At 45.0% G+C, this 21,416-nt stretch overlaps 1 protein-coding gene across 1 annotated transcript in view; it reads right to left on the bottom strand.

The window, feature by feature from the left end:
• Nup75 (nuclear pore complex protein Nup75) overlaps positions 1–21,416 on the bottom strand; it is a 45,181-nt gene that overhangs the window by 2,289 nt on the left and 21,476 nt on the right. Inside the window, exons 10-21 of the mRNA XM_077654474.1 lie at positions 20,352–20,474; positions 18,279–18,316; positions 16,002–16,095; positions 15,568–15,671; positions 13,235–13,318; positions 11,784–11,849; positions 9,196–9,246; positions 7,652–7,749; positions 7,207–7,292; positions 6,988–7,019; positions 5,498–5,689; positions 1,356–1,521 (exon numbers count right to left, since the gene is read on the bottom strand). Coding sequence (XP_077510600.1) covers positions 1,356–1,521; positions 5,498–5,689; positions 6,988–7,019; positions 7,207–7,292; positions 7,652–7,749; positions 9,196–9,246; positions 11,784–11,849; positions 13,235–13,318; positions 15,568–15,671; positions 16,002–16,095; positions 18,279–18,316; positions 20,352–20,474 — 1,134 coding nt within the window. The remainder of the gene's footprint in view (positions 1–1,355; positions 1,522–5,497; positions 5,690–6,987; positions 7,020–7,206; positions 7,293–7,651; positions 7,750–9,195; positions 9,247–11,783; positions 11,850–13,234; positions 13,319–15,567; positions 15,672–16,001; positions 16,096–18,278; positions 18,317–20,351; positions 20,475–21,416) is intronic.

Here is a 21,416-nt window from a genome sequence, read left to right as displayed (position 1 = left end):
TTTATCGACCCATCCCCACTTGAGCGTGTAGCCGGAAACTGCAGAAACCGGAAAGTTCTTCACCAGCCCTCTTTTCAGCCACAGTCTAAGTGCATCTTCCAACTTTGGATGATCACCCTTTGGGTCATTCTTTTCTCAAATGCAGATGATCTTGGTCTTGTTTTGAACGTACTCTGAAATTTTCTACTCTGACAGCTAGAACTGTCGTTTCTCTAAGAGTTCAATTATCGCTGCTTTCGATGCAACGTTCAGCGGAGCGGCACGAGGCGGGGCCACGGCACTGAAAACACACTATGAAAATTCTCTTCGAAAAGGCAAGAAAATCCCAGGCAACAACAAGTATGCAACACACAAGCAGCGACAGTGACCGGTGGTGGGGACAAAGTGACTGAGCAACGATAATGATGATGGCACCTATGGCGCATAGAGCAACACAAAAGAAAAATCACGAACGCTCTCTGACGGCACGACCACCACACCAGTCCAATCCAAGCCACCAGCAGTTCCCAACAAGCCACAAAAATTCAAAATGGCAACATGCGGGCTGCCAGCTGAGCCCCCATCGTGCCATAACGGCGGAAAGTAACCGCGCAACGATCTGAATGTACCAATTTTCATCCGAAATACCGAACTTTCTACATGCACGTTGTTCGAATTACTATTTGTTGCCACTATGTACAGTGTCCTATTGGGCAGCGAACAGTGCCTGATGACAGTCTGAAATATGCAGCAAGTCTGAATTTTCGGTGTCCAAAGCATCCGTCGGGTACTGTATAGAAAAGAGAATTTTGTTACCAAAGGAGTACCCAACGCAACTCTTTAGCCTCTGACATAGTAGCACCTGCGACACTGCACGTCAATAGAGCTTTTGCATTACAGTTAAGTCTCAGTTGGTTTTATGGCTTTGCAGGGTTTAATGACCGGATGCCATAGTAGAGGGCTCCGGGTAATTTCGACCACCTGGGATTCTCTGACGTGCACTAATATCGCACAGTACACGGGTCTTTTAGCATTTTGCCTCCATCGAAATGCGACCGCTGAGGCTTGATCGAACCCTTGTCTCTCAGGTCAGCAGCCAAGCACCATAACTGAGCCACAGTGGTAGCTTACAGTTGACTCAATAATACGAAACCAACCGGGACTGAAAATCAGTTCGAATAATGCGCAGTTTGAATTCAAGAGTCTCCTTCACACCCTTGATGCTGGTGGGAGCAAAGGCAAGTTCGAATTAGACGACTCTGAATTAATTAAAGTCCACTGCATTGCTCTATTCTGGTTATCTAGTGCACAACATTTAGGTGCTGTGAAATGCAGAACTGCGGGGAAGACTTCTCCATTTCCTCACTTCTGCTCACCTGCTGATATTGTGTCACGGCGTCGCCCGTGTCTGTGCGTGCACCTGTTCCCTCGGACACCGCCTCCAAACAACTCAACAGCTGCTCCGTTTGATTTGTGTCCAGGAGGAGCTCTGCCGAGTCCGACAGGGTGTGGATAGCATCACGAAGAAGCAGGGGCCGCAAGCTGCAAACCAGACGATCATACGTGTGAGCATTCTGTTCATTACACATCGCTGCCGACAATGCAACAAAGGGGTCAAAGGAATGGTACAGTGTTTTAATGGAAGTGCGTTTTCATTGCTTTTTTTTCTCTTCCTAAGCTGTGTAGGAAAAAATATGTAAATCTCCTCTTTCTAATAGAAACATTAAATTTATTTTACAGGTGGCCTTGTTAACCTGAGGTGGTGTCCTTTGATTGTTCAAACAGTATGCGCAAATAAAAGTTGCTTTGCTCGAACCAATGCCATTTTGAACCTTGCATTTTCAGCTTTGTGGCAGAAGCAGAGCAGCCACTGCTAGCTCATCCACATTTCCTTGTAACTGATTATTTGATATAAGAGTTTTTAGCACTACCAGGACCAACTACAATCATAGAAAGCTGTTTTAGAGAGCAGCTCTCAGGCGCCCGTTCCTAGCTTGCGCATTGTCGATGGTGTAACTGGAAGAGCTGTAGCAAAGCGAAGAGCACAGCGAAGGATGAACGTAATGAAGGGCAGGGGGGGGCAAAGGAAGGGGCAGTGGTGGAAGAGAGAAAGGTGGAAGAATAAGGTGGAAAGTGGAACGATTGTCATGCTTAGAACGAGCACCGCAACCAGCCGCACAAAAGCAGTTGCAGTGGATGTCGTAGCAGGCAAATACCCCACCAACCCATCCATTTCAGGCAGTACACATTGGAGGGTTTGTGGAACACAACACACTGTTTAGCCCAAGTGAGGCGATTCCTTGTGCAAAGACTATGGGCCCCTTAATTGTCACACAGGTGCATGGCTGATTATGTTCAAATCAACACAAGATCTTCCACACAACTGCTAGTTTCAACCTGAGTCAGCAATAGATTGGCAGTCTAACCGTCAAGCATAACGGACACCTTTGGGGGCTGTTTGTGGAGTCCACGCCGTTTACCATGGGAACAGACATGCACTACTCTGAATGTGCGGGCCACACACCTTGTGGCCCAGTCCAAAGACACGCCCTTTGTGGCTTCAGCATTCCTCTTTGAAAATGAGACAAGCACATTGTAGTGCATTCTTGCAGGGAGCAGCAAACGTGGGAGAGGATGCCGCAACCGAACAAGGTTTGTACCGCACAGCTCTACACCACTGAGGAGCGTTCATTCAGTGCGACAGTTTAAAGGAAATGAGCGACAAAGTGGCACTGCTTCGCAATGTAGTCTTAACCCTTTTGCTGCGGCCGCTTGGTTTCAGGGAACGAGCATAAAAGGAAATGAGCATAGCAATTTATTTTTGATTATTATTGGTATACAAATAAAATAGTCAATGGAATATGCACATTTCAGTGTTCTGCAGCTGTTGGTAAACATCATCATCATCATCAGCCTGACTATAAATGAGATAAATGGGGATAACATGAAAAAAAAAAAACACTGCTCAATACTTCTTGAGAGTGTGGTAGATCTTGAAGCATGGGTCCAGGCACAAGCCTTTGTCGCACTCAGCGCACATCACACGGGTGTCTTTCCTTTTCTTTTGCCCTCGAACAGTGTTCGCACACACGTGACACCTCCGTTGGGTGCGGCTCCCTTTGGCTTCGCTTGGAGGAACCATCTGGGGAAAGTGTCGTGCCGTGAGCCTCGTCGGGTCATCACCGCTCCGTTTTCCACCTCTCCTCCTAGCAATGTGGAACTCTTGTATTAGTTGGTACACGACATTGAAACGAAATTCGCCGAATGTTTTTCGCCCACCATTTTCACGCCACAAGGTGAAGGCATTCAGAAGGCACATGTCCATAATATGAAAAAAAAAACTTTTTGTACCAGTTGAGGCTCTTCCTAATGCTTTCAGCGAAACTCATCATCATGTCCGTCTTGTCCACTAATCCCATCTTCATATTGTATTCGAGAACACATGCGGGCTTTTGCTTTTTCTCGCCTGTTACCCTATCCACCTTCCCTGTGTCTTCCAGACGTGCATTATGCATCGACGTTAGTACATGTACATCTCTCTTGTCATGCCATTTGAGTGCAAGAAGAGTCTCGGTATGATATGACTCCACTTCCCCTTTTTTCATCTTTTTTGAGAAATTTGGAAGCCCCTTCCTGTTCGTCCGAACAGTTCCACATGTGTTGGTTTTTTTATCTTGAAGGCAGTTGAATAATGCTGGGCTAGTGTACCAATTATCTACAAATAGCGAATGTCCTTTGCCGAGGTAGTCTTCAAGTAGCTCTAGAACGATGGAGCCAGAAAATCCCAAATCCTTGACCATGGTCATGTTTGTTGTCGCTCCAGTGTACACAACAAATTTCAAAATGTAGCCGGTTTTGACATCACAAAGAACAAAGAACTTGACACCAAAGCGGTGCCTCTTCGAAGGAATGTATTGCCGAAATGACAGCCGCCCTTTCCATGGCATCATAGACTCGTCTATGCACAGGTCTTGGTGAGGAATTAGCAGGCTACTCATCTTGCTCTGAATTGCTTCCATAAATGGCCGCACTGTTCTCAGCCGATCTGCGATATCAGTGGAGTCGCTCAGATGGAGAAGCCGCAGGAGGAGCAGGAAGCGGTTCAACGAAAAAATGGTTGCAAAAAATGGTGTGTTCAACATAGGGTTCGTGCTCCAGTAGTCTTGCAAGGCATTCTTTCTTACCAGGCCCATCAGCAGAACGACCGCAAGGAAACAGTACATTTCTGCTACATCTGTCTCCACCCAAGCTCTCAGCCGCGACTTGCGCGCAACTCCTTGCGCGCTTGTCTTCACTCGCGCGAACCGATTTGTTTCACTCACGATGTGTGAAACGATTGGCTCATCAAAAAAAAGCTTGAAATAGTCACCTTCTTGCGCATCCGGTTGAAGAGTTGCACTCGCGGACGGTCCTGAACGTGACGCGTCGAAAGGAAACAACGTTGGTGAGAAATCGCCTTTCTTCCACATAGTTTCTGTTTGCCGCGCACGCTTCCGGGATGATGGTCCTGCCGTTTCAACATCAGAATCTGACGATGCGGAACTCACCTCTTCCTCGGATGAGACGCTGTCCGAGTCCGAATCCGAGCTCGGCTCGTATTCAGAATCGGAAGAGCCACCACTCCAATGAGCAGACGAAGGTCCCGCACACTCAGCCTTCCGAAAGTAACCACGCGCAGGGAGGATGCGCTTTCAATCGCCCGCACAACGGAGAGAAATGGGACGCTGTGTGATCAAGAGGTAGATGGAAAAAGGCTAAAACAAAGTTTGAGGGGCTTTACGTTTACTGCTGCAAGCCGGAAGCGAGGGTACGGCGAGAGAGCGAAAGCAGCAATCGAGTCATGTGTCGGTCTCTTTTTGGAGAGGCAACGGCGCGTGCCCCTGAACTTGACGCGCCGTAGCAGACACGCCAACAGAAGAAAAATAAAAACCTTCAAACCAGCGGAGATGGCAGAACAACCCTTGAACCCATAAACACAAATGCGCCGCGCATGATCTAGCGAACGCGGAGCGACCGCGCCACTCAGCAAAGAGAGAGGGGGGAGTGGCAGTCGCACCGTACTCTTCAATACATGCACTAACACAGTGCGGGGCGAAAATATGAACTTGTAGAAAGATTCAACAGATGGCGCGGCCAGTCCAGGAGCGCCAGCTTTGCGCTCAGGCGCGAAATTTTAAACGCACGATAGAGAACGTACTGGTACGTCAGTGACACTGTGGGGGGGGAGCGCGAAGACGTACCGGTACGTCCGCGACAGCGAAAGGGTTAAGGTTAGCTTAAGCGTTGTCCCAGCTTTCCGCCTCAATATACGGCAAAATCAAGCTGCGCTCAAATTTCGCATTAGGGAGTACCATAACCGCCGCCAAGTTTCTTATAAGCATAATGGCCCTGCTGTAGTTTCTGCATCCACAAAGTATGTCCTCACTTCAACAAAAACAATAATAGCCCTTGAAATCCCCCCCCCCCCCTCCCCAAGATATCACTCTCTCTCTCCCCAAAGGAGGAGGAGGACACTCACAAATGGGGAGCAAGCTGTGAGTCGATGAGGTCTGTGAGGAGGCGTGCCTTTGCCTGGCCCGGGGGCTTACGCTGGAACTCGCGGTAGTTGGCTAAGAAGGTGAGCCGGTCACTAAACAGCATGCTCTCGCCCATGTTCTCCAGCAGGTCCAGGCAGGGGAGCTCTCGCCGTTCGCTGTACTCGGCCAGGAATCTGAACCATCAACGGCCAGGTTTAGCCCAAAACAAACAGAGGACTCTCCCTTCGATCTCTACTTAGCCCCGTCCTGAGCCAGCTGCTACCAACTTACCCCAGGTGAATTTCCTGACCACCTCCACATCAAAAGCCCTGATATTCCCAGCTACGTTTCCCTTCCACTGATATCCACACCATTGCCCGAACAGACAACTGTCTCTCTGTTCCTTGCACTACACACCCTGGCCAAATCCATTCATTTGTGACATGTTGTGTATTTGTGGCATGTTGTGGCACAGGAAAACATAGGGACACGAGTCACATGAAAATGACCATGGGAACTGCATGAAATCGAAATACTACACAGTTCTCCGAGATTGGACAGAAAACTCAAAATACGCACAGTGGTCAATGCTTTACACCTGTGCACATTTTCCTTCCTAAAAATGCCATGCAAGATGATCCTGTGACTGTAGAAAATGCACTCGAGACACCAGATGGTTGAAATGCTTCTACACTAGCCTCATCAGCCATGATGTGCACCACAGGGGCTGGTCATAAATCGAGGCCTTTCAGATCAGGTTGATGCCTCTGTTCATTAGCTGCAATACCAGGGTCTACTTTTACTTGGCAGGCACAAGTTAGTGCTGAAGGTGACATAGGAACTTGGTTAAGCCCCACCCGGAATTCTTTGCCACCAAACATAACTACAAAATGGTGTTTTAACTGGCACGAAAAATTTTTCACCCTAAATTTATCAGATACTTCAGCCTGATTAACAGTAAGGAAGTAAGGACAACCTAAATAAGATTCCACAAAAAAACAGCTGAATTTATTAACTGGTATTAAAACTAAATAAGCGCTCCTCTCTGCGTTTTAGAAGCAGTGGTGCTCCTGCACATGCTCGGCCATATGCAGAATGGTCTCAAGATTCAAGACTGGTGCAAGAGAAAAGGAATCTGAGGAAAGCTAAAAGTGCATAAATGTTCACAAGGCTCCAACACTATGGAAAGTAAAGGCACAGAGAGAACTGGATCACAAGGGTTTCATTTTTGGCAACTCATTAGAATTTTCCAGGACTCAGCGTTATTAATTTCACTCTGAATGATGTGAACTTTTCCAATAATCAGTCTAACATTATTTTCTACAACCAGAATGCCCAATTCTGGCATCACTGTCTTACGTGCCGCCACCGCCAAGTGGAACTCAAATAATGCACCAGCAGTGGTTCTTATCGATTTTTAACTTTTATGTGGATTTATTAATGATTCCCTGCATGTGAACAGCATGAAAAAGGAATTGCAGTCTCCACTTACTGATCCGCCAGCCTCGAAGTCAATATAGGATTCTGAAAGAGCAAGCAGAAGTGAACAGTTGCAAGTCCAGAGACAAGCATACCACGAGAGAAACAAACATTACCACGGAACCAATTGCCTACCAAAAGGCCAGAGGCGTTAGTGGGAGCATTCTGAACTGAATGCATCAACAACAACAAAAAAAAGTATGTTACAGGGAAAAAAAAAACACATGCTCACCTTGCAACGCATTGCCCAAACCAGTGCAGTGCCCAGCTGGCCCTTCTTGGCCATACGAACTGCCAGCGTCTGGCAAATGTCCTTGGCTGGAAAAGAAACCGCCAAGGACACATGCAATCACTTAGAAGAGACAGAAATAAACGAAGCTCTCATACAGAAAAACCAAAGGAACAAACGACAAATCTCTTAAGGCTTCCTGCTATAGTTTCATCAAATGTATTAACCGTGCCATTGTAGCTGTCCTTGCAGCATTAGCTCGAATGTGGTAATAAAAATGTGAGAAGTACTACTCGTTACTAAAACTCACTATTTTATTCATCAAACATTAATTTTAACAAGTGACAACGGCAGCACTGAAAACAGGCTTGAGCACATATGCAAGCACCGCATTTTTTAAGTAAAAAAAAATGTAAGTACTTAAAGAGGCTGTTCTGGCAGAACTCACCCAAAGGCATGTCCCTGCGCTCGAGGATTTCAGCCACTTTCAATGCCTTGGCCTGGGTTTGCAATGGTATCCGCTCCATAAAGGCCTCAAGGTACTCCCTGAGGTGGAGAACATACGCATTGCAGATGCCAACACTACGGCAAGCCATAATACAAGTTACCACAGAAAAGTACCAAAATATCAAACAATTAAACATGTTAGAGTACCAAAAAGAATCAAGTATGAAATGACGAAAAAATAAAGAAATTACATAGCAGATGAAGTTTGACACCCAAATTTTAAATGTACTTAAGGGGGATACTGGGATCAAATTGCAAAAATTACAAAAAAAAGGGTTTTAGAAAACACCAGATTTGGTATTTATGAGGTCTTTATAATTACATCTCAAAAAACTTTCCCAGAAACAGTCCAGAATAAACTTTACAAGATGTTTTCATGATCGTAGGTAGCAAGAAACTGGCTGAAATCTCCATAAAAATGCCAGTTTTCTCAAAAGTGTTTTCTGACCAGACTGCCCTGCTTGCAGAAAGCATAGCATGACAATGGCTTTAAAGCTTTTCATGCAGTTCATTCCATTGCGTTCCTCGATAAATTCTTTATGCAGTGACATTTCTGTGTTTCTGAATTACTTTGTCATTTTTTCACTCTGGCATTAATTTGATACGATGATAACGAGTGCATTATGCAAGCGCAGAGATAACATTCCGCGTAGAAAAAAAATCTGGCTGCTAAAAATATTTGGAGAATGTCACTGCATCGACCATTCCTATGGGTAAAATTAAAGAGTGACTGTAGGCTCCTACCATGTTTTGTTGCCGTGACACGCTTTCTGCAAGTTTGGTACAGCATGAAGCATGTCAAAATTTATAATGTCAAAATACCTAAGATATTTCAGAGAAATTTTGCATTTAGGCATTCAGTGGACTTCTCAATAACCATGCCAAATTTCATTGCCCTATATCAAAGAATAAAGAATTCCACCACCGATCCCCATGTCCGAACCAGATAACAGTCATTAATTATACTTGAAGGGACCAAAAAAAAAGGTCAGAATTATCTCAAAGCAAGATTATCAAACTGCATCCACAAACCTGCCAATAATCATCCCCATCAAAGAAACTTCGTATGGTGAAAAGCTTGGCAATTTTCTAATATTTTTTAGGCAAAACTTGCGTGGCAACCATATTTTGCAGTTTCATTAAATGCTTTACTGCGTGCACACTGTACGGAATGTCAAAGCAGAACTGCTCTGAAATGGTATAGGTACTCAAGGTCCATTTCTCCACATGACCCGATAAGCAAGCCGTGAACACCACGTGATAATAAATAAAAAAAGAATAAAAATAAAAGCACAGAACAAGAAAGATGATGAGACAAATGTGGTGCAGGGCATTCTGCATCCCTGACTGCATGCGCAGTCTCACTCAGAAGCAAAATGATGCATTATTTCAACACGGTTGTGCGTACAAAAACAAGTGTTTTTCTCAACGATCTTGCATGGACAAGCTTGCCCACCGGCTGCTCTATGCAACATCGCCCCTTACCGTCCACGTCGAGGGCAGTGGTCAAGGTAGCCAACTCCAACCTGCCAGAGGCTGTAACCAGAAGAAATAAGGCTCCACCTCAACATCCATGGCAACAAGCACCATGGGCACACTACAGTGGTGCTATGTCGACACATTACGATGAAATTTAAACTGCACCATATTTACACGATTGTAAGTCGACCTATTTTTTAAATTTGAAAATCCCTAGTGGGGGGGTCGACTTACAATCAAAACGAAAGCATTGCACTATAAGTAAAGGCGAGACAAACGAGATATCGGGCATGCTACAGCATGGTTGCATTTTCGCTGCGCGGCTCCGTCGCATCGCTCTTGGTGCTGGCCTTGAGCAGCTGCTATGTCAACGTGCAAAACTGGCATACTCTCCCCGCGCGTGCGGGCGGGGGCCGATTGTGGCTATTGATAAGCAGCAAACTGGCACCCCACACATGGCTGTTGACTGCGGTTGCTGATAAGCGGCAGCAGCCCGATAACACAATCGTGTTCTACGGGAAGCTCAAGCGTCCAACAAGTTTTCTTTTTACTTTCAAATGTGCGCTTGGCGCTCAAGGGAGCGTTGATAGTTTATTGAATGGCCGCTGTTCTAATCGAGGCAGCACCCCCACTCGGAACGGCAGCGGTGCCGGGGAGTGTCGGTAGCCGACGGAAGAGCCGACACCATTCACGCGTAGTTTCTCTTTGGCTCTGGCGCATGTGACTACTGCCGGCCGCGTTAAACAAGTTTTCAATGTGCTTCGTCAGTCATCATTTGTGCTCCAGGTCCGGAAAGCGACCGGCGCCATTTTGAATGTAGCCGGCACCATTTTGGACCACCGGCACCATTTTCATTCAAAATGGCTGCCATTCTTACGCCTACATTCAAAATGGCTGCCATTCTTACGCCAAAGAAACGAACAGTTGCGCGCTGGGCCGCAAGTTCGATGCTTGCAACGGGTGGTACAGGTGTGGCAGCTGCAGCGAGGAAAATTTTCAGCTGTTCCACGCGATGTCATGATCTGGCTGTTTGCGAAGTGCGGGATTTCGCTGGGCGACGACGTTAGAACGACGAGCTGTGGGCCCGCAGCAGCGATTATGACGGCAGCGCTAGTGAGGACGATGGCGCAAGTGTGGACGAGTAGTCCAGTGACAAATACATTTTCGTTTTGGAATGTGCCCACGGGCTTGCACGCGCGCGGCAGCTGATAGCGGCTGGCGATAAATGGCAGCCACTGGATAATGCTATCGCGTTCAACTACTCAAGGCCAAGCTTGAATAACCTTGGAAGTTTTTTTTTATTTTTCGGAAATGTGATTTGGGGGGTCGACTTACATTCGAGTCAACTTGCAATCGTGTAAATACAGTACACACTACCTTTAGGATCGCATAAATTTTCAAGCATCTTCAAACGTTATGCACTTCCTGGCAAAGCCAAGTCTTGAACCAAAAGACCACCGCAAACACGTGGCAGCCAAATGCTGCTTTTGCTGGCAAGAACATGCAAATGAGGCTAGTCGTAACACCCTTTTTTGAAATGCCAAAAATATCTTCATATACTACAGGTATGCAAAAAAAAAACAAAAATGGGCTGCTTTGAATATAACAGGGTGTTTTCGATAAAGAATTCCTTTCCAATTATTTCTGTCTTCTTGTTGATTATCACATTTTATGCCAACAATCCCGCTCCACACAGGCATTTGCATAAGTTAGCACAAACGATCCCAATAACTGCATCCCACAATTTTACAGCTTCGTTTCTGAGCCAAGACTGCCCAAGAAATTCCTTCCAGCCCCAGTGGAGACCAATTAGGAGCCCTGTAAAATGGGGGCAGCAGTCCCTTGACGACCAAGCGTACCTTAAGCGACGAGTTCTGGCCATGAAATAGCTTACAACACATATATGCACGAAGCAACAATACATGAAATACTGAACCAATTCATTTCGTGAGTGGACCCACAAGTTGGTGCTGGCATGGCACAGGACTTTTAACCAGAGCATATGAGCAAGTGTATAGGTATAATTTAACTAATGTACCTATCAAGCCTCGACATAGAGCCACAAGAAGGGAGCCTCACCAGAGTGATAGCATCAGGAACGCAGAATGTGTCAAGTTTAAAACCATTCTTGCAATTGAGAATCAAGTGTAGACCATTAGCAAAACAAAATTTTACCTGAGCTCAGGCAGTTTTGACAAGAGCTGCTTTTACAAGGCATACAGATCAATATGGTTAAATAAAACACTTCCCACAAGTCAAAGACACATTTGCCCAAGGCAGCAGTTGGGAATAAAATGTTCAGCAACAGAGCTGAACACAAAACAGAATGCTGTGCGAAAAGTTCATAAAAATTAAATATAGCACTTAAGACAAAAATCTGCCCCAGGTATATGAACCAAAGGCAAGCACAGGTTTACCATTTGCTTCTTGGCCAAAATTAAGCATTGGCTGCGCTTGCGTGGATGCCAATGAGCGATTACTTCCTTATAACAAGATACTGACGAGTAGCTTCCTATGCACAGCCGCTATTAGTCATCCTCTTATCTCAAAGCATTTATTTCTCACCGGTTATATTACACTGATGACACACACACCTGTGATGTGTCATGAGGGTCGATGCATACTCCAAGATCAGGTGCTCTCTCAGCTCACTCGCATACCTAGAGCGAGAGGAAAGGCAATTGCTCATTAAACCTGTAAAGCCCGACCGGCTACAAAAATGTGAATAGTTTTTATTTATGCTCGCGAAACTGTAGCGATTCCTCCCAGCAGTGCATAAACTGCACTTCAACACATGCTTAAAAAAAAAGAAGTCAAAAAGACAGTGGCCGGACTTAAGGAAGCTTGCTGGAAGTTTACAGACTCCAAAAGCTAACCCTACAGGCAAAACAAACACTTCAAAAGCTGTACCGCTGCACTAGTAGGTAAGTAAATAATTAAATTTTTTTTGCAACTCCCCAAGGAGTTAAGAAAAATGCAAAGGTTGAACGCAAAGGTTTATAACAGCGAGGGCACATGGAAGCGCAAGTTGACGCTAAACAGCATGTCAAACATTGGCGTGGATGATGATTATTCTGTAGCAGGAAACAGACCTCAATCATCCACTGGTTGGACAGCGTCTGCACTGACAATTGTACAAACGGAACAAAAAGTCATAGCATTCAATCTGAAGCTACCTTGCCATTTCATTTCAGTCACCTGAATGTATCAATTAGCAATGCTTAGACAGAATTTTATTTTAGATATACATTTATGTACAAATAAACACATTGGCTGATTGAAAGAAAAGTGAATGAAGCCATTGCAAGGCTCATTACCATTCATCATAGCATTGACCAGCAATAAAAACCTGTGTATAAGAAATGAGCTTCAAAAACAATAACATTAAATCGGGGACCCGTGGCATGGGCATAAGCTTGCCGTGACTTCTTTTTTAGCCAACTGCTCAGTATCAAAAAAATTTTCGCAGTAAAACCGCTAGCAGATTCTAGTAATGAGCAGCATGGCAAAAGCATAAATTCATGCAATTCTCTCTTTTTTAAATTAGTCATGGAACAGAAAGATGGCCTGCAGGGACTGGAGCATCAGTAATGAAAGTCCCCTGCTGCTTGGGGGGCCATATTAAAAAGTGGCATAATTTTGGGAAAGAGGACACTGAAAACTTTCACTTGATTAAACTCTTTTAATTCCACTAATTTACAGAAAGATATAGGTAGCCTCAAAAGAAAAAGTTATTGAAGATTTAACTTATGTGGTAAAAGAGCACTACCCTAGGGCACAGGGCCATAACATCAACAAACCATGCCAGAATGACCGCTACTTTCACGTGCTAGTCAGCGGTGCAAGCCTTTACCGTGAGACATTTTTGCTTATATATTCGGCCTGATCCTATGACTAACAAGAAAGTGACAGCTGGTCTGTTGCCTGAAGGAAACAACCCCATTGTAGTTTTAACGCCTGCACGACCACTTCTTTAACCACCGTGACAGTTACCAATAAACCAAACTCTCTCAGCAGCAGTAAGACAATGGGAAGGTCCACTGACTCTGGCTGGCTTGCTTCCATCTGGCCAGAATGGAAGAGCAGGTCCGAGAAATGGGCCGAGAACCACCAGTTGTCCAGGAACCGGCTACAAGTAACAGAGTTTCAGAAGCCTGTCAGCCACCATGCGAAGCAAGCATGCTTGCAAGTGAGGTAGCCAGAACAACAAATTATACACAGTGCTTAAGTGCATAAGAACTTGCACGCTGATGGACCTAAACTCAAAGTGAGACACAGCATTCAGAAATGCTCTGGCCAATGCTGCCCAGATAAGATCAAATTCAGCAAACTGCTGTGACTAATCATTCTGAGATCGTGGGGCAGATTCCCCTGGAATATCTACAGCAGTCCAAACATCAGCACCTTCGTCAAGTTATTACTGGACCAATTACTGAATTGTGCAGACACAAGGGGAATTTCATGCTTGAGTGCCCACTGAAGATATCTGAATGGACAGGAGGAGGTAATTAATTTGCAACCTAAAATAAGTTTAAAATTTCACTCTGTCCATTGACATGGTACACACAGCACAGTGGTGTGCAATACAATAAATCCTTGTTAATTCGAAGTCATTGGGACAGTAAAAAATAATTGAATTAACCGTTTTTTTTAATTAACGGAACAAAAAAATGAATCCAAAGCAAAAAATTTCGTTGTCAGAATGCGCTACCCTTGATTATTGACGAACTCTGAGATTACTTGAACCCCCCTCCCCCAACTAGTAGCCCTTGCTGGACAAAAAAAAAATGTTGGCCCCAAATTATTTTGACAAAAACATCCCCCACCCTCACAGCTTCATACGGGCGCCGCCTTTTGTTTTGTAGTTTCCTGCGGGATGGTTGGATAGCACGTGCACAACTCGGAGCAATAAACGCATACCAATGCAATCACACGGACAGCAGTCTGAAGCCGATGGAGGTAAGAAGCAAAAGAACGGTGTTCTAACCTGCCTTTAACATTCGTGTCCTGCCCAATCGACTAGCGGCCGACCGCACTGCAAAAGGTCCTGTAGTTTCGGATTCCGGTGCAACAAACGGCTTGGAGATTGTCGGCTTACTCTCGAACTACCAACTGCTAAAGCAAACGAGTGGGGTAAATGGAGAGAAATTCAAATTTTCTTTAGCGGAACAGATCTGCATAAGAATGAACATTTTTCTGATGCATGGAGCACCAAGAGTCCTGCCGGGAACGAGCACAGGCATGAGGCGCGTACTACAGGCCGCTTGTCCAAAACTACATTAGCCCACTTCCCCCCACCGCCAAATTTAGGATGGTAATCTTTCTGAAGAAAGGTTGATTTATATATGATGGTACGAGAAGTAATCAGATATGCTGGTAACCTAATCCCCTAACTGCAGCACACCACACAAAGAAACAGCGCAGACCAGCGTTGCGCGCAGGCCAGCGTTGCACGCAGTCAACCCATCATGGGAATGGAGCAAGAATGGTCGCATCGCAAGACACGCACTGGCACTGCCACCAGCGGTGCTTAGATGCTGAAGTGAAACTTGCTGCTGGGTGAGTTGGTGCATATTTTGCGGTGAACGTTATCGCAACATAAAAGAATCACGTGAAAGGAAGACAGGACGACACGCAACTGAATCTTTTATCGAAACACACAAAATATATAGCGTCACTGTCACACCACCTATCAGCTGCAATGAACGTCAGGAGGTAAAAGAACATAAAACGATAAAATGAAAAAACCTTTAAATACGAGGTGAGTTAAAAAAGCCTTTAAATACGAGGTGAGTTAAACGCGATAAGAGTAACCGATGATTTTTTAAAAATGATTCTTTAGATTCTTCAAAAGAGACTGTTTAGATGCCAGCACTTCCACAAGACTCCGCCTTCGCTATGGTCAGGCTGGAGAGGAGCAACAAGCATGTGCACAGCTGTCCCCAGTGCTCCAGTCCGGCCGTGCCTTGACGAGGAGCCGAGAGCACGTTATTTTGAAATAGGTATCCACTGCTTCATTGCAGAGAAGCACGCCTTCTCCTCTGCAGGCACATGCTTCGGTGGTCCGCAAGCCAAACCGCAGATTGATTTTCGTGCTGGAAGCACGGGTGCAGGTGCTGGTGAGGTGCTTCGCATATGGAGCAACGGTATCGCTCTGCAGTGCTGCCTCACAGCTCCGAGGAGCCGTCGATTCATTGGTTTGTGTTGAAATTGGGACCGGGCATTCCCGCACGCAACCCAGATCTTCGAATTAACAGGGTTGGTGCAGGCCTCAACTCTGAATTATCCAGTCAGATTTACATTACAAATGGTGCCAGTACAAATTCCAACCAATTACCCCAATTCAGGTTTTGCTCAACACATGCCCAAGCAGCTTACCTGGCTTCCCGAATAACCATGGGCAAGTCAAACCGGAACGCTGCCAGCAGTATGTTGTCCATGCCCCCAGTTGGCCCCGCGCCTCCAAATTGCGTCAGACAGTCCTGTTTATCCAGAGAGACTGAGGGTAACAACACAGAGTGCAATGTGCACATCCAAAATTCGCAAAGTTCATCTGATATATGCAGGCAGCAAATTTAATCAAACAACCAAGTAAATTTCTATTAATAATATAATATCTTGATTATTATGTATCTTATACACCCTTTCAATAGCAATAGTGTCTACAATAACCATGCCAACACTGTGTATTTCGATTCTGTGACACAAATAAAAATAGGAACTAAGTGTTTGCTAAAAATTTTCGTGAGACATTCGGCATTAGGCCCAGCCAGCAAACTGAGGATGGTGAAGCAAATTTAGAGCTTACGGACCTCCGCCAGGTCAGCCAGCATTTGCGGGTTATCCGCTGGACAGGTGTAGGTCACCAGGGCAACCAGGTAGTTGTACCACGTTGAGCACAGCTCCCTGAAAAGAACAGCAAAGCTCAAGAAAAACTTTGACACTCCCAGCTCTTAGAAATAAGCAAACTTGCAGAAAATATTTTTATGACAAGATGGCTGTCCGGTAGGGCTACCAATTCCATTCCAATTCCACTCAGGGCAATGGGAAACCGTGCTAATAACATTTCCTTGCATTTCTTGGAGTGGGAAGGAGAACGGTAAATAGCTCTCATCCCTTCTGTTATGGCACAATGAGCAAAAAGGCTTTTTACGGCATTCAACAAAGCATACACCGTGAAAAAATTCACAAGGCCCCATCAATTTTATCTCAAAATGAGTCAATTGTATGTACAATGCTGGAGTAGAAAACAATTCCATTAGAGAGGTATCTTATTCAAGACTTCTGCAATTACGAAGCATAGAGAGTACTGCTAAGCAGAGAAAACCACACTGCCTTTGTTTGTGCATCTGTAATCTTCTTGACCTGTTCATAAACGAGACTTGTAATTCAAACTCATAACGCCAAGCAGCACCTTGTTGACCACATGTGAACTGACACGGGAAACAAACAGTGAATGCAGAGGAGCAGGATCACAGATGAAAGGAATGCTCAAGAGATGCGACGGATCAAAAAGAGATTGAAAAGCCCTCTAATGAGCACGCACCGCTATTAGGAAAACTGAAATGACCGGCAGTGGGCTTGAGATAGGTAGTGTAGCAAACAAAATAAAAAGGAACACACATTAAACTTGTTCCATTTAGCCTCGGTTTCCTTTTTTTCTCAGTTTCACGTGCTAACAGTTGCTTTCAAATTCAGGCAGCTTTTAGCAGAAAGTGCATGCCAGAATTTAGAGAACAGCTCTCCAGAAACAAGGCCATTCCACTAACAATCAATTGAGTAAAAGAAGCCAAACGTAATTGTATTTTTTTTTAAACAGTCAGTAGCAATCACTGTTTCCATCCCTGGCCTCCAGAAAATAAGAACGGTTAAAAATCACTCCAACTATTTAAAGGTCAATGTAAAACTCTAAATAACATAGAAGTATCTAATTTAATTTTCCAACCATGTCAATGACTGATGCTGATATGGAGTATTCAGTCCACACTCACGGCAATCAACCGGGCAAGTGCACAGCCAGCATGATTCTTGCAATTATGCAGTAAAAGACAGTTTTAGCTTCACGTACGTAGAGCTCTTACGGGTGACCAGTGCGCATGTGCACAATGCACTCACAGACGTAGGTGAGATTCGGATTTTTATGTTGCGGTCTTTGCGTTGCTTGCGTATGCAGCGTTGACAACATGGCAGCGTCCTGCCTACCCGCTTCACAGCGATAACAGCTTCGTCGCTAATCCCTCGACGCAATATCGTGCTCCAAACTGTTGTGTTCTTCTTTAATTTGCTAATTCTTACCCTCGCATAAGGTTTCAAGAGACAAATAGCTTTTGTTTTCCAGATAGAAGGGCGATTTTCTAGCTGTTAAGCCTGCCCAAGTAGCATTTGTCGTCGTCACAGCAATGCCGACGTACTTGGACTGGCTTGGTTTTGACTAGTCTTGTATTAGAATGGCTACAGCAGTGTCCGTATCTGTTAGTAGATGGCACTAGGAACAGCGTGTGGCATCTGTTGTGTACGTGTAACTATAAGGGTTTGAAACGACATGCGCGTAGGCTATGTGGACTTCCCACATTTGTGTACGTGAACTCTGTATGTACATAAAACTAAAACTGCCTAAAAATGCTAAAATGTCTTTGCCTAACGGTAACTAATGACACGGAACTCATTTTATGCATTCCTAACAATCACAAATTTAGTACAGACAAAGACATGACCATTTCTACCCTCAAAGAACGTTTCAAAAACTATTTACATGAGGCAAGCATGTGCTGGCAGAGCTCACCACTTCCTTAGCATAACTGCATTATTAAGAGCTAATGTAGTCATAGACGGCGGGAGAAGGGGGTGTGTGACAGCAACAAAATGTTCACAGCTTGAACTATTTGCACAAAAAAGTAAAAGACTGGGCTGCAAGCTAACAGTAACAAATTCTAATGGAGGGCATGCTTTGCATGCAATGGATGCAAGCCACAAGCACAAAACTCACAGATCATTTGTGACTTCCAGATGCCTCAGATTATTGTTACATTGTTATACATGTGCAGTAATTAATGAATCCAACAGACAAAAAAAAAATAAAACACACACACCTTAATTTTCCAAGGGTTTCCTTGTCGCCCATTAATATCTGCAAAGAGTAGAAGAACAAAATGTCACTAAGCTGCAGGCACTTTTGTAACAAACTTGCCTTGCGTCGTATGTCGGTTAGTATCAAAAAGTTTACACTATGCAAGCTAAGCAAGGTTAAAATACATGGTGCATTTTTCTGTGATTGGAGAGAATGGAGTGTTTCTGAGCTGCTGCCTGTTTTCTACCCAGCTACACAATAACACAAGTAGCACTCATCAAGATCAGGAGTTCAATAAACATCCTGAGGTATGCACAAGACAACTAACTGATGTTCATTTGGTATGCAGAAGAAAAATTTAGGGGTTTTCTAGGTTTTACCAAACACTGCAACCAGCACATTTGTCCACAAATCCAGCCTTGCACTTATGCTCCATTTGGTGCTGCTGTTGGTGCGACTCCCAACAAAAGAGTATTTCAGTCCCCAAATAAATAGGTGGTGCAAGCTACTCTTCCTACATAATGCTCCATCTGGATTTGAAAGAAACCAGCAAGGGGCATATACTAGAACAAGCAATAACTAGTGTGACATACAAACATGCGTCTATGCAGCATGACATATCTCGTGGTCAATCTGAGCAGCAATATGACCGTTGCTTTCTTTAGCAACACACATTTAGGGAAACACACAGCCCTCTGTTAGAAGAGGAGAGGGGCCGTACAGGATCATGCATTAGCATGGCGTCTTTCCTCTCTTTTCCTTTTCCATTTATTCCAGAGACAGTAACTCTTTATTTGATGACAAATTAAGCACCCGGCCATCTTTTCTAAACGCACAATCTCTTCACATATGGTACGGTCCATTGTTAAAGGGAACATGCGATCATCCTCAACGGCTCTCAGTGGCACCGCTTCTCGAAGCACAGAGGCCACATGATCGCATGCTTCCTACAACAGTGGACCGTACTGTACTTCGCGTCGAAAATGAGAGCCACCGCGAATAAAATGCTCCACACATACGCACAGTAAAGACCAATCGTGAGCAGTGTGTCTCGGCACACAAGTTTGCGACACCTGTGTGCTTCCTGCAATGAAGTCTCTAGTTTATAAACGTAAATGTTATCCGAGGCCCAGTTCCATCGCCCTCATGTGCACTGCGATAATTCAGTACAGCTGCAATAAATGAGCTTGACTGTACTAAGCAGTTTACAACTGAATTTAGTCAAGCCTGCTCAACACACACTGAACACTGGAAATGTCACCCTAACCACTGACAATCATTCTAAGACTCTCACAGAAGTCCAGCAAGCATTCGTTACATACTACCACACCTGAACTCATTTCCATACCCTTGGCATACGCCATTCTCTTTTCTGATCAGTCGCCTCTAATGATATATCACAGGGGTGATGCAAAATGACTGAAATGAGTGTGCTCTCACTTGAAGGTGACTGCAATTGTGAAGTGAAAGCTTATGAAACTTTGAGACTGCTTACTGCATGATCTTGCACACACACACCAAAAAAGAGAAGACAAATTTGACAGTGCTGAAGCTAACAATCTTTCCCAGCAACCATTGCATCCATCAGACGACGCAGATTAACAGCAGTCAATTATTTGTAAGCATCATCACAGATTCCGGCAAAAATGGTCGGAAACATAATTTCGGCTTTGTCGGTCCCACATAAAAATGTTATTCTGTGGATTTGCAGAGAAGCCAAAAAACAAAAAAAAGCTTTGTGACATAAGGTGGCATTTACAAAATAGCTGGCAGCCACTTAAAAGACAGCAGGCAAACCAGGCAAGGCCTTTCGATAGTTCTTCCAAGGTTAGACACCGTACCCAGGATGATGAAATGGTGCATCCTGTTTCTACTTTTCCACTACAACCTGGTGAGCACTGGGCCAAATTTTATGCCAGGACTGGACAAGGGGAGAAACAGACAGGGGGCATTTTCAACTTCCTTCACCTCTACTGAGTTCGCTTTCCTGTCTGCACTAGCACACACCTGCACATCAATCACCTGATTAACTGCAAAGAACCTTTGTACATCACTCAAGATGTGTAGGACAGAGACAAATCGGAGAAGCAACAACCTTGCAGGCGGTCCCCAGCTCAGGCGAGAGGGAGAATTCGCCGTCCTCAAAGTGGCGCGCGCACTGGGCAACCCATGTCTGCCACCAAACATGCAGCTCCCTTGTTGCCACCTGGTGGGATCCCTGCGCAACACAAGCACCATGACACTTAAGCAGCACTCTCCCGTTCATGTATTTTTTTTACAGCAACAGCTGTTAATATGGAACCACTGGCATAGACACCTTCACGGCAAGGGGAATGGGGTCATGTGATCAATAGTTCCCATGACCTCTACCTCCGCACTAGAGTGAGGGGTGCCACGGGAAGGGGTGAAAGAGTGAAAAGCAGGGTGACACAACAGGGAAGCACTGTTCTGTGTGGAAGGCAAGGGATCTAGCAGCAGGCGGGAGCACAAGCTGTAGTGCTGTGCACAGGGTGAGGATCTGCAGCCATAATGCAGTGCAATGGGAAAGGATGAGGCCCTGCAGCACGACGAAAGAGGGCACAGCGCAACAGCTCTCGCTGTATCCCGTATAACGCAGCCTAATGTAAGCTACAACACTTACACCGAACTCTCTCCCCCTCAAGTAAAATTTTTTCTTCTTTTAGACAATAAAGAGTGCACTATGAGAAAGGCTCCTGTGGTACTCCTTAACTCATGCACTAAGAACTCTTCATATACAGTAAACTCCCGCTCAGATGAGATGAATTCTGTTAAGACGAATTCTCGGGCAAGATGAACAATGCGAGACCATTTTTGTTGCCTTCCCATATGATTCAATGTAAAAAAAATCCGCTGAAAACAAACTGTTTCACATGTGCTTCGGTTAAGGCAAGCTTTCGCAGAGAAGTGATACCAAGGCGACCCCGCGCAACAGCATTCGTGGGACATCCGCGTGCATGTGTTGAAGAAACATTATATGAAATGCTTTTACAAAGCAAAGCACACCCTCATTGGATAGCTTCCATGCACTGTCGTGCAAAAGCATGGGAAGCTTTCTTGCTGAACCCATTCCTTGACTTGGTGGTTAAAACTTGGGCGTCGAATTTTCGATTTACGTGGCGTCGCAACATGCATTAGCGCA

Source organism: Amblyomma americanum, chromosome 2 (assembly GCF_052857255.1).
Source record: "Amblyomma americanum isolate KBUSLIRL-KWMA chromosome 2, ASM5285725v1, whole genome shotgun sequence".
In the NCBI taxonomy this organism is placed as follows: Eukaryota; Metazoa; Arthropoda; class Arachnida; order Ixodida; family Ixodidae; genus Amblyomma; species Amblyomma americanum.
The sequence above is the reverse complement of the archived record's forward strand: the minus strand, read 5'-3'. Positions and strand labels throughout refer to the sequence as shown.